Below are 14,177 nucleotides of genomic sequence, written 5' to 3' on the forward strand. Positions count from 1 at the left end.
TGATATGGCCAGGAAAGCGCTGGATTCATGACCAGCCATATGCCATTTTTAATACATGAGGCACAGATCGCTCCATGCTGGTTTCATACCCATGAACCAAACCATGCTGGATCCATTTGTCTGTTCAGTTCCCATAAGAAATGGAGATTTGTCATTCAGTTAGAAGCTGCACTCCAGCACCTTTAGTGTGTCACTGTATAGCAGCTCACTGTATAAGCAATTTGAGAGCAGAAAGAGAAAATTATCTCAAATCAGACTTTGAAAAAACATCCTTTCAAGAAAAAGACAATTGAAAATAAAATAAGGAAAATTTATTTTTACCCATCTCCCACGTGGTTTTCATACCAGTACATGACTTTCCCATATTAAGGTCACTTTTCATACTTACTCTGGAAAAGTTCTTGTATATTGGTTGTTTTGTTTTTACGGAAAATTCAACCAATATGGCGAAATTGCACAAAATGTGTAATAAAAACATAATGGTGAATTCAGTCAACATTTGTTTAAAGTCAAATAATAAAATATTATTACTCTATACATCTATTGAACATTTTTCTCCTAGGGAAATATATAATTCCTCTTTATTGTACCAGCAAACATTCTGGTATGGGTTATGACTTAGTAAAGTTGGATGCCTGAATGTAGACTTTAAAATGAAGTCGATAATCTAATAACATGAAAAATTTCCCCTCAAACTAATAGGAAATACAGTCAGCATGTGGGTTTTTCTCAGCATAACATTATCTGAGGTTTTCTTCAAACACTGTACTCCTTTGCAGGAACTCAAGCTCACCTCACTTTTGCAACTATCCAAAGGAGCACAAATATCTGATAAAAGTTAAGTGGCTCTTTTAGAAAGAAAAGGGGCCTATAACAAAACAACCCACCAGCAGAGTCTTTAAGGCTAGACTACAAATCAGTAACCAAACAAAAACCTGAAATCTTATGGAATAAAAAATCATTTTAAAACATAAGTAAAGGAATTATATAAAATAACCATATTCTTTTTTAAACCAGTTTTTAGACCAATTTCTTTTAGACCTATTTCTTTTCCAATTTGTACTAATGATTAATACAGAAATACTCCTAGATATATTTCCTGAGTATATGAATATTATTTTTGAAGGTCATGTAAACTAATTGTATTTCTTTGGCAAAACCGCCAAAAGAATTTCCAGTTCAAAAAAAAGACTGACATTTTCTCCCTTTACAAAAGTTATTCTCACTCATTTTTCTGGACTCAGGTCCACCACATTATCATAAGTATAGAAAACTGACCACAAATTGAGAACCAACTCTTAATTCAATCAAGAGAGCAAGGCCAATAGAAATAACCTGCCAATTTAATTTAAATCAAGCCCTTCAGTATTAATTATGTACTCCAATGTGCTACTACGATTCTTAAAAATCAGTGAATCTAGGTTAAAAAGTTTTAAAAACTGGCATTGTATAGAACTATGAAAGGTGTTTCAAAAGGTTATTCTTCAGACATTTCTTCTATAGGCCATATACTAAATTCTAATAATAATCACATTTACAGTTATTAAATACATACCAGAACCTCTACACTATGTTAGCTGTTTTGCATACCTTATTTCACTTAATCCTCAGCCTTAAGGAACTGAACAGCAACACACAAAAGAGAATAAGAGTACAAATCTGGAGCAAGACTCTACCTGAGTTTGAATACTGCTTTTTTCTACTTCCTGGCTATGGAGCTTCATCCTTCCTTTTACAAATGGCGCAACTATGAGTCAAATAAAAAGAGGCAGAGTCAAGTCTTTCCCAAGAACAAATTGTTACATGAAGTAAAAACAATGGAATAAAAAACCTCTGGGAAAAGTGAACAGATTAAAAGGAACTGTGATACTAATAGTGGCACTAAATTAAACTCAGCCATCCTAAATAAATAGAAAGTTAAGTAAAATTGCTGTGCTTTGGCCAAGTAAGTCTCTTAGCTACCCTACTCCTAACTAGACTGGACTCCTATGTCCATCACCAAGAACCAGTAAGTTCAACACCGGCAAATTGACAGTAGAGCCAGCCCTAACTCTAGTTCTCAGGTAAAGGTAGGCGAGGATCTCAAGAAAATGAACCCCATATATTCATTTAAGCACAAATAGCCCAGCCAAATGAGTTTTTAACTACTCCTTTTGAGATTTCTCTAGGAATAGGGTCATATGAGTGAATAATTTCCTGTATTGTGATCCGAGAGTGGGAAAACATGTTGTGAGCCAAGACAGAAAATCATGCTTAGAAATGTGGAAGGCACCATTAGAAACCCTGATGCAGGATCCCTAAGGAAAAAAGATATACCAGTGGAGTAAAGACACTTATTTGCTTAGAGATTTATGGTATCTAGAGTTTAATTTATGACTCATTAGTATAGGCATAAATAGTAACCAAATTACTAATGTATGGCAAGGGAACTCAGGGGAAAAAAAATCAACAAAAGGCTTAGTTTACCAACAAAAGAATTTTCAACAAAGGTATATCTCCTCTAAGAATCCCACTTCACTAACTATATCTGAACTAACTGTCCAACAAATTCTTTGGTTTCTAACATTCTATGATTATAATAATTTACAGCTACAGAATGAATCTTAAACTCTTTCCTCAGACTACAAGTTATTCAAAATTAACTGCATTATTCTGTTTTCTAAAAAATACCCAAATAGTACCCCAAACATAGTGAGCACACAGTGAATTATTATAGACCAAATGCTATAAGTGGATAAATTGCAAGGACCAGTCAAAATCATGCACTGACTGTAGGATGCGTTGTTTCACATAACATGGTGATACTGGATGATATTAGTTGAAAAGTATTCCAGTGAGAGAAATAGAAAATCACCATTAGGCAAACACTAGTAATAACTGTTTCATGTATGAACTATTGATGGATGTTAAAATCAGTGGAGAAAACTGTGATGTGAGAAACAGGATATTTGCAAAATCTCAAAGGATATCCCTACAAAGTAATTATTGTAAAGTGAACAGCAGTAACTTTACAGTGGAGAAACTTGGTGGACATCACACCTTACCAAGGATAATCTCAGCAGTAATAAGATATATGAAGTCGTGCATCCCATGACAGGATGCACTGAGAAAGGCACAACATCACTTCTGGGGTATTCTTGCCAAGAATGGTTACCCTCCATCTAATCATGAGAAAACATCACACACAAATTTAGGGATGTTCTACAAAATAACTGACTGGTACTCTTCAAAAGTGTCAAGATAGTAAGGATCAGTCATAAGTTTGAGGTGACTAAGAAGACATTACAATTAAATCTGATGTGTGATCCTGGGACAGAACAAGGATATTAGTGAACAAAAGAGCAATGTTCAAAAAAGGTCTGTAGATTAATTAATTGCATTGCATAAAAATTAATTTCCTGATTTTGACAATTGCGCTATGGTTATGAAAGATAGTAACATTATGGTAAGCAGGATGAAAGGTATATAGGACTTCATGTCCTATTTCTGCAACTTTTCTATAAGTTTAAAATTATTTCAAATTTATATATTATTTTGAAATGAAGAGAGAGACCACATGTTTTAGTTTAAGCATAGAGAGCTCAGCCAAATGAGTTTTTAATTATTCCCCTTGAGATTTCTCTAGAAACAGCCTCATATGAACCATATACATGCATACATATACATATAGTCAAATGCATATATAACATTTAGTATTTAGGCAGAAAATATAATGTTAAAATAATAGCCTGATAAGTAACACCCAATTAGGCTAGGAGCTTCTACCTCAATAAGAAGGTCCAGGAAATAACTGGAAGATGCAGATCAATAAATGTGTCCCCAGTAAGTACTTAAATGCAATATGTCCTGTGTTCTTGGGGTCAAAGGGCCCATTACTGAAAAACTGCAGAACAGAAAATAATAGAGAGTGAATTTTGGAGTTGTAAGATATTAGAAATCACAAAGTCCTAACCCTTCATTTTCAATTGGAGGATTCTGAGACCAGAGTGGCTAAGGGGATTGTCCAGGTTCAATGTGATGACTTGAAAGACATAAATTTGTAATTTTAGTGAAAACAAAGAAGCCATGGGGAAAGGCAAGCATGTGGAAGCCACAGTGTAAAATAAAAATTAAGCTACATATTTATTCCTGAGCATATATTAAAATATATTTCAGCTAGAAAGATTAAAAAATTAAGAGTAAGAAAGAAAGCCATAAAGAACTTAGAAGAAAATTTAAGTGAAAGATTTATTTTTCATATCTTAGAATAGAAAAGAGGTTCCTCAGCATAAAAGGAAAAGTGCAAAAAACCCATATATTTAAAGTTAAGCATTTCAAAAATAGAATGATATCTAAAAGCAAACAACTGGGAAAATATCTGCAACAAATATGACATATAAAAGATCAACATCTTTAATATATGCAGATCAATAAACAATAACAAACAAACAATAACACTAACACTCCAATAGAAAACAGGTAAAGGACATCAGGCAGGTAATTCAAGAAGAAAACTAAATGGTCAATAAACATTTGAGAAAACGAACAATGTATTATAATAAAAAATGCAAATTATGAGACATCATTCTTGATCCATCGTATTAAAGATTAAATGATAACTCCCTTCATAGCTGGCAAAAGTTGCAGAGACAGATACTCTCATGCTCTGTTGGTAATAAAATTAGTGCAATCTTTTTGAGAGTAATTTGCCAATACATATCGAAATCCTTCAAAACATAAATATCCTTTGATTTGAAATAGCTAGTGGTTGTCAAAGTATGGTCAATAGACTCCTGGAGTCCTTGAAACCCTGTCAGGGGTCTACAAAGTCAAAACTATCTTTATAGAAATAATAAGACATGATTTGCCTTTTCCCCTATATGACATCTGCACTGATGGTACACAAACAATGGCAGGTAAAGTTGCCAGTTCATGAGCACAAATCAAGGCCAGGCACATCTGTCCAAGGGGTCACTGTATTCTTCACCACTACATACTTCCAGAAAAAAAAAGCTGGTTTCACTTAAGATTCACTTATTAATTGTATTAAATCTCAACCCTTGAATACACATCCTTTTAACATTCTATATAACATAATAAGAAGCAAATACAAAGTATGTCTACTGTATACAGAAGTCTGATGGCTGTCTCAAGGAAAAGCACTTATATGATTGAGAGCTAACCTGGCCGATTTTTCCATGAAAACACCATTTTTACTTGAATAAACAATAAACAAAGTATGATTATTCAGATTTGGGTGTCTGGCAGACATTTTCTCAAAAATAAACAATGTAAGACTATCACTTCAAGGAAAACAAGTGATTGTATTTGTTGCCAATGATAAAATTTGAGCTTTCAAGGGAAAATTCAAATATTGGAAAACTCTGTATCCATCACCATAAGCTTGACAGCTTCAAATCTTATAGACTTTCCTGATGAAATCAGTGAGGATATTAACAAATGTGAATTTTTCTGATTATTATATAATGAAAGGTGACATTTAGAAGATTTGCATAACTCACAACCAACATTTTGCAAGAGAACAATTCATGATGACAAAAATCATGCATAGGTAAAAGATCCACTCAAAGTTCAAGATAGGTCAATGGATCATAGTATAACAGTGAAAAGATTCGTGATATAGTTTCACACTCCACGTGGCAATTAACCATTCAGAAAATGCCACTTGTTGGGTTGTACGCAGTAACAAAAATATCCAGAATTATCTGAAAAGCCTATTAAATTACTCTTCCCTTTCCAACTACATATTTGTCTGAGGCCAGAGTTTCTTCATATTCTTTAATCAAAACAATATAACACAACAGGTTGAATACAGAAGCAGATATGTCTTCCTTCCATTAAGGCAGGTGTTAAAAAAATTTGCAGAAGTGTAAAACAAGGCCATTTTCTCATTTTTTTTTGAAATGGTTATTAATCATATTATGTTAAACATAACATGTTAACAAATAATAAGTTTATTATTGTTATTTTAAAATAAATTAATAAGTAAATTTTTAAATTTTCGGTTTTAATTTATATTCTGGTAAATATCAACAGATAGAACCCATATAAACAAAAGTTCTCTGGGGGCCTCAGAACTTTTTTAGAGTGTAAGGAGATCTGGAAACTAAAAGTTAGAAAACTGCTCATATGGTCATTCCCAAGTTCCGGGAATCTAAAGAAAATAAGCAGACTTGGCATTATATATGCAAACATATAATATCACAAAATTAGGAAAACAAAATCCTTGATGTCAAACAATAAGAAATAGATGGTACATATAGAACGTGATATTATTGGTTACTTGAAACAAATTGTGAAGAAGTTTTGAAGATGAGGAATATTCACAATATGTTAAGTGAGAAAAACAAGATCTACAAAGTGCATTGGCAGAGACAATATTGCACTAGGGAAAAAAAAGACCAGAAGGAAATATGTAAAATGTTAACAGAAATTTTCTAGCCTATAGGATAATAAATAATTTCTTTTTTCTTTACTGAGTATGTAAAACTTTTAAAATCAGGAAAATTAAATTTAGCAACTTTTCAAAACATTTCAGTATTTTAATTTGTTAGAACTCAATGTAGGTGAATGCCACCGGAAAAAAAATTGCTATTATCATTATTATTATTATCATTAAAACTAATCGAGGCAGCTTAGTATAGAACTCTGAACTGAAAATTACAAAATCTGTTTTCAAGGCACTGTTTGGTCATTAAACATCTCTGGGATTTTTGACAAGTCACTTAACCTCTTTGAACCACCAGAAATTATCTCTGAGGTCCTGGCCCAAACAACTCTCTGATAAAATGAACTATCATATCTAAAGGTTGTTCAAGTCCTTTGCAAGGAATATGTAAAGGAAAACAGTGCAATAGTGAAAACTGTGACACCAACTCCAAAATCACAGTCTTTATACAATTCCCACCCATGCTGCTAAATGGCTCTTCAATTCCTTCTTTTGCAGATTAGTAGTGCAACCTCTTGAAATAAAGTTTTCGGTGTAAGAAGAGTTTGTTATTCCCCAAGTAGTATTTGAGAGAAGTGAAAACTATTTGGGCATATCGTGAATAAAAAGAAAAAGGGCATATGAGAATAAGTAGGACAGCACGGTGCCCCAAATGAAGAAATCCTTCATAAGTGTACTTCATAAGCCCTTCATAAGAGTATGGCGAGGTTACCTCTTATGGAGAGGACAAAGTATTTACTATAGAAACAAAAGGAGAAAAACAGAGAGAGAGAGAAGAGGAAGAGGAAAAGAAAAGCAAAAATACAGTGGTAATATTAGTACATAATGAGAGAAGAGTATCTAAAATATATGTTCTATTTTAAAACCACCCAGATAAATCTACCTGGTCCCTTAGCTGACCAGCCTTCATCCATTTCTGCTCATTGGCAGAATTGGCAACAGTTAGAGACAGAAAATTTAATTACAATTTGTCAATTTTATTCCTAGATAAGAAGTCTGAGTAATATCTTAAGACTATATAAAGGATAAATGTTGCATTAAATTAAATCTAGATGATATTAGAAAGAGATCCTGCATTTCACAGATTAGGAAAACTGAGGTCATAAAACTGAGATCATAAAAGACCTTGAATTTATGCTTCAATTTGTACTTTATTAACACTAACTATCCAATAATCTCTCTTTTTCAGAAAATACTTCTATGATGCTATCTGTTCAAGGGTTACACATCAAGGACAAGGAAGTTCTCCATTAGGGGCTAATGGTGCTCAGTACCACCAAGAAACATCCGTACAAGTTTGAATTTGATTTTGAAATAAAAGTAAATATTCTAATCTTTTAACATGTCACCAATACAATAATATTTTTGTCCTGGACTGGTTCGTAGTGTAATATCTGGGCCTCAGTTCACACATCTTTAAATGAACTATATAGTATACAGTTCCTAAAGTCCTTTCTTAGAAAGTTGGATAATCCTAAAATCACTGAAAAAAAGAAATGTTTGGGGGAAAAGAGAAGGATGAAATACACCGGGAATGTATACATATATATTGTTGTTCAAATGGCCAATCTTGACACGAGATTGGGATCCGTAGGGTATCAGTCTCTGAATGGCGTGGGAACACTTAAGGTCACTTAATTGTAGTAGAGAGCCATAGTCCAACAGGAGGCCCCTTTAGGCCAGTGCTCCCTTGTTTGTTCCCATGGGCCAACTGAAAACGGTCCTCCATTTCCTCCTTCGGAATCTATTTTTACTTTGAGAGGGCCCTGTCACCTATCATTCATTCCTAGTATCTGCCAATTTACCTAGACATTTATGGAGCACCTACTATGTGCACCCATCACCTAGCACAGACCAAGTTTTCAATAAACAATTGTTCACTTGATTTTAATTGCAAAGCCTTGGGCAGCTGCCTAGAATTCATCCACTGAGAATTTCCTCTGGAAGGCAGAATAAATAAGAAACCTCTTTGCCATCTTTGATCTCCTAACACCTGACATGTGTGACACGTGGTTCCTAAGTGCTGGCTCGGCTGCCCAGGCACAGCTTGCAGGCAAAGGGCTGTGAGGGGGAAGAGATGGGCACTTACCTGGGGAACCTCTGTTTCAGCTTCCTCAGGCTCTGCCTTGTGGGAGGTACAGACACTAGGCACTGGGCTATCTCGTCGTACTGAGCTTTAGTCAATATCATGTTGGGCCAGAGACTGGGAGATGGCGGGGACAAGTAAAAAACCCTGAGCTCGAGCAGCCTTGGTGCCGGGAGATGAGGGGTGGGCACAAAGCGGCACTGCGCTGGGTCCTCGATTTCCTTGGCTTACCCCTATCCCCCTTCTACCTTAGCTGCACAGCCTAGGTTTAACCCGGCAGCTCCGCGGCAGCTTGGGGCGGGCTGCAGACCCGATTGCCCAGCCTTGTCTTTCTGAGCAGCCGCAGTAGGACAGGCCGAAGGCAAATAGCCGCCATGTTGGTTAAGGGCAAACCAACCAGGAAGTAGCGGCCACTGACAGAGGCGACATGTAAGTCTCAGCCTGCCGCTATCTAGGCATCGCCTACCTGGGATCAACCTGGTGTGCTCGAGGCGTTCTTACCCTCCCAGTTGCCAAAAGCCAAGGAGTCCTATTGCACAGACCCAGCGTCAGGGCACACGGTGTCCCTCGATCCTAAAGCTTGAACCCCGGAAAGCCACTGCCAGGGCGCGCGATTTGAATACGCTTCCAAACGTGTCCGTTTTAATGCAGCCCCAATTGGAGACTGACCTACAAAGCAAGTACACCTTCACTGAAGTCTCTAAGCACTCTTCGAGCAGGGGCTGAGCAATAAGACCCTAAGATCGCTGTGGACACTACACTTGTGAGAAAACCAACAACTTCTGTAGCTTGCGTGGATGGCAGTCTCTCCCCCCAGCCCCCACTCCCCAAACTTGGGCTGGGAAACAAACTAGAAAAATCCGACATCATCAAACAGCAGTAAAGAATATCGCTCAAGGACTGAAATCATTTCTTACCCGTCTTTGTATCCCAGCTCTCAGAAAATAGGCGCTCAATAAATGTTTGGAGAAATGGGTTAATGAATGAATTAACCTGTTTTCTCTGGTGCTGTGAGCAGATCTCATATCTCCTGAGGCAATTTCTTAGGACATCAGCCCCCTTTTTAAAACCCTTTTTAAAAAACCTATTTTGTTCTTAGAAGGCCATGTATTGTGTTTCTTTTCAAATTTTCACATTTTAAGCAAATGAAGGAAAAAGTGTTTAGATGATAGAGAATGTGTAAGTGTGTGTTTTGTTTTTTTTTTTAATCTGGAATAGGTATGGGTTGGAAATTTAGCTTAGATATACCTTCTCTGATAAATTCCTTAATCCATCTAAGCCTCAGTTCCTTTGCCTGTAAAACTGATTTCTAATTCATGAGGTAGTTGTTAAGATTAAATAGGATAGTACAAGAATTCCTCAGCATAACATCCAGCAGCTAGGCTATGTGAGATAAATAGCCTATGTAAGACTGCTTGATAATGATCGTTCACATGGACATGGCACTTACCAGCTATTGTTTTACAGGCTCCCTGCACTTTGACTCACTTAATCCTCGTAACTTCCTGTGAAGCAGGTATTATTGCCATTATCACCTTCCTCCTCCCTTTGTACAGGGTGAATAAACTGAGGCATGAAAAGGTTAAGTAACTTCCCAGAGGTCATGAGAACAAGTAAGCAGCAGGCATAAAGTTTAAACTGCTGAAATTTGGTTCCAGAGTCTGTGCTCTTGCCAACTCTCAGTAATGCTTAATTACGGCACCAAATAGTCACACTCTCTTAGGCCAAAGGTTAAGGATTTCTTGAAAGAGAATAATCTACATTTCAAAGAATCTTTTAGTCCAGGTTTTAAAAAAAGCTCCACCACTTTATTTTCCCAGGCGTCTCAAAGTCCGGTAACAACGGTGGATCCTAAATTCAGAAACCATGTTTTTTCTGAATATTTACATCAGAATGTTTTCTTGCCATATGCTTTGCATCTAGCTCTGGTTGTGTGACATTAGTACATAACTATTTATTTATGGCAGCGTGGCCTGGAGTTGCCACCTGGCTAGTTTGTTGCTGACCCTGCCATGACTTTTACATGAAAGCTAGCTGACGATAAGCAGACACCACTTGATCCCCCATTCCTTTATCCCTCCCACTTTACCCTTTCCAATTCACAGCCAACAGATTTTTATAGAAAACATCAGTTCAAGGATGTTTGCACTAGTTATTTTTTATAGTAACTCTTCTCTCTGGCTCCTGTCCTGCATTCACCCCCACAACCCTTAAGGAAAAGGCCAGGTTTGTTTTCTGTTTTTATTTTTAACATGCTGGCAGTTTACAATTTTGACCCAAATCCAGTAGATTGTTTACAGTTAATGCCAGGGAAAAAGCACAGTTATGTTGCTGTTTTTGTTGGCAGTGACAGTGTATTGTTTATTAAGCACAAAATAGAAGCAAAGCAGAAATGTGGTCTTCTTCTTGTTGTCGTTTAGGTGTTTTTAAATTTTCTTTACATGTGAAATGCTTGGAGTAAGCCAATTATTCCTTCGAGGCACACTTTCTCCCTCCCTTACCTTCCTCTGTCCTGCCCTGTCTCCTGCATTACACTTCATGCCCCTCATCTGCTCCTTCTAGAGCTGCCTTTCCATGCCTGAAGTTCCCCCATTGTTTCTCAGTCAGTCAGTAGTACCAGCCATTTCCCCGCTAAGTAAAGTAGGGTCATGAAATGAAAACAATAGCAAACTAAATACCCAAAGAACTAGCCACCTGTTTGAAATCAGCCATAAACTGTGTGGCCTTGAACAGGTGACAGCCTCACTGATTCTGAATGTATTCAGTGTAACCCCAAGAAATGGAACTTTATAGTACCGATAGGGAGAAAGAAGCTATGAATGTGAAAATAGTATAGAAAACTATAGCAAGAAAATTAGTCAAAGTGGGGACTGGTGCAGCTCCCTGAAAGTACCTAGAGTCTTGAAAGATGGGCTGGAGTGAATCACTTGACCAGATTTCTTTCTGCTAGTTCCTGGACGACGTGAATGATGAACGATTTAACAGGAGTGTGCGGTTTGGCAGAGAGGCATCAAAAGGTCATTTCAAGAAGAGTGCTAAACACAAAGGACTAAATATAAGAATGAGCCAAGTCACACGCATGGGAAAGTTATTCTGGCTGGAGCAAAGAGTTCTAGGCAGAGTGAAAAGGAGTTGAAGATGCTTGACCTTGGAAAGAGTCTGTCACATTTTTAAACAGTCTGTTGTACATTGAGTCAGCCAAATCCAATGCATGCTTTTAAAAATAAATACTGACATATTATTTTTATTATGCTTTAATGTCCGATTCTATTCATGGAATCTCGTTAAAGTCAACTCATTGATTATTTTAAAGAAAAGCAATTGAAGTTTACTAACTGAATAAAGAGAGTTAATATTATTTAAGCACCTACTATGCTCAAACATAATCTCATTAGCTCTTGATTTATAGATTAGAAAACTGAGATTCAAAGGGAGTAAAAGATTTGCCTGATGGATCCAGTTAAGTTGCAATACCATGATTTGGATGCTAGTCAGTCTGACAATAAAGCCTCATGTTCTCCACTGCAGTGTACTATAATTCAAAAAGGAAAAAAACTCTTTGGTTGAACTCTCCTCAGTGAAACATCTATGCTCAGAAATAGCCAGCTACTTTCTTTGGCCATTACCAATGCCTGCTGAAGAGGCATGCAAACTTTACTTTCGACATTTAGCCAAAACACACTTTTGAAAAAATTGTCTGGCCTCTTGACTTGTAGAGATTGCATATTTTTCTCTTTGTTCTATGAAGTATCATCTAAAGTAACGCATATTTTGAAACCAAAGTTTATATCTATATGCTTGCCATTCATAAGTGACAAGTCATTTTATCCTGGTCCCAAAATAATACAACTGCTTAGTGAACAATAAAGAGCAGAATAATTTACTTGTTGAGGCTTGTAGCAATTGCTCAAATTAATGACTTTGGGAAAACAAAAAGAAACATATAGAAGGGCATTCTACACTATGATGATGGAGCAATTACACTAAATAGTCGGGAAAGACCAAAAGAGAAATGTGGTCTCTTCATGCAAGTCAATAGTGAATGAATTTGTATTCTGTCAAACCAGGTGGTTTGATTCCAGAAGGAGATTGCTAGTTGATGGGGATATTCACCTAAGGCCTGTTACAAACAGAAACTGTGTCCTACATACATATAGTTTCAAATGTCACCTCCTCCAGTCTATTGGTCAATGTTGGGATGAGGGGCACCAACTAAGGGCAGGCACTGTGCTAAGCACCTTAAAGATATCGATCTTCCTTTAATTCTCAGATCCAGCATCAAGAGGTAAGTGCTATTATTAAATCCACTTTTTAGGTGAAAAACCTAAGGCTTAAAGAGGTGGTTTCTATTTATCTCATCAATTACTTTACAGCATTCTAGAGCAGTATTTCTCAAACTATTTGTATTGAGGGCCCAGTTTTCCCCCAAAGTGTCATGAACAAATGTTTCTGTAAAATAAGATAGAAAATGAATTACTAAAAAATGAAATTTAAAAAAACAAAGACATAAAATTCAAGGCCTCGATTTGTTATTACATGATTCAACAGACATACAATTAAATTACTCTGTCAAATTGAAATAAAAGGTCCTAAATAGTTATTCTCAATTTCTGTACTTATTGCATCAAGACATGTACAAAAATTTGAGAATCAGCAGTGGCTTGCCCGTCACATTTTGAGTAGCACTGTACTAATACCTTAGAAAGCCAATATTGTAAGCCAGGTAGGTGCAAAGTCTAGAATATCACATTTCCATGTACTCTTAGTTAGAAAAGAAGTATAACCTGTTCATTTTAGATTTCTGAGTATCGATCATCATTATTATTTCTATTATTCTACTGTATTTAGTTCTTCTCAAGTGATGCATATTTATTAAGATCAGCAGTGCAAATCCTTGCAGGCTATTATGCACCCTATAAAGTTAACACCACGTGTTTTGATGGCATAAAACTCAATATCTTCTTTAGATTATAAACCCATCAGTCAAAGCTCATATACCACTTCTGTTCTGAATTACACGCGGAAAACTATTGGCACATGAGAAAGGCTATTAATTGGCATTTACACATTTACTATTACGACATTTGACAAGGATAAGAAACAAAAGTACTGTTTTTACAGGGACATTTTCTCTTGGGTGTTATTGTGTTATAGCAAAAGGAGACACGTGAACATGTTTGTTGAAGAAAGCCTGAAGCCTCTTAAATTTTCTCCTCAGGCTCATCAGGGACTCATGGATAATTTGCAGGCAATTTGTATCCCCTTTTCCTGCAGGACTAAACCTCAGATGTAATTTCTGCAGTTGTCAATCACTCTTCTTGTCCCACCAACCATTCTACAAGAATACATCATATTCTGAGGGCTTTCTCACATTTATAAATTCAGGAATTGAAAGGAACTATGCTGGTGGAGTAGAGGGTTTCTGCTGGGGGTAAGGGAGAAACGAAAGGCAAGGAATCGAGTCTTTCTGTAATAAGCAGTTCTTTCAACATAAGCTAGAGTTGGAAGCACATGTCAAATGGAGATTAGCTCTAAGTCTCTTCATTTAAAAAATTAGTCTCTTTTGCCATCCCACTGGGTTAGACTTCCAAAAGAGCAAGCAAGATGCCAGTTAGGATTTATAACCCCTTCCCTCTCCATGTT

General features: G+C 36.4%; 1 protein-coding gene across 4 annotated transcripts in view; it reads right to left on the minus strand.

The window, feature by feature from the left end:
• The window catches only part of CUNH15orf41 (chromosome unknown C15orf41 homolog), a 202,969-nt gene extending 194,092 nt beyond the window's left edge, over window positions 1-8,877 (minus strand). The window contains exon 1 of one of the 4 annotated variants that reach the window (XM_025038886.1): window positions 8,538-8,874. In XM_025038886.1, the coding sequence (XP_024894654.1) occupies window positions 8,538-8,638 (101 nt within the window). In that variant the 5' untranslated portion in view covers window positions 8,639-8,874. Of the gene's footprint in view, window positions 1-8,537 lie in introns of all 4 variants that reach the window. The other 3 variants (XM_015595809.2, XM_025038887.1, XM_025038888.1) reach the window with 3 other exon arrangements.
• Between the last annotated feature and the right edge of the window lie 5,300 nt (window positions 8,878-14,177).

This window comes from Pteropus alecto, unplaced genomic scaffold (genome assembly GCF_000325575.1).
Source record: "Pteropus alecto unplaced genomic scaffold, ASM32557v1 scaffold86, whole genome shotgun sequence".
Taxonomy (NCBI): domain Eukaryota; kingdom Metazoa; phylum Chordata; class Mammalia; order Chiroptera; family Pteropodidae; genus Pteropus; species Pteropus alecto.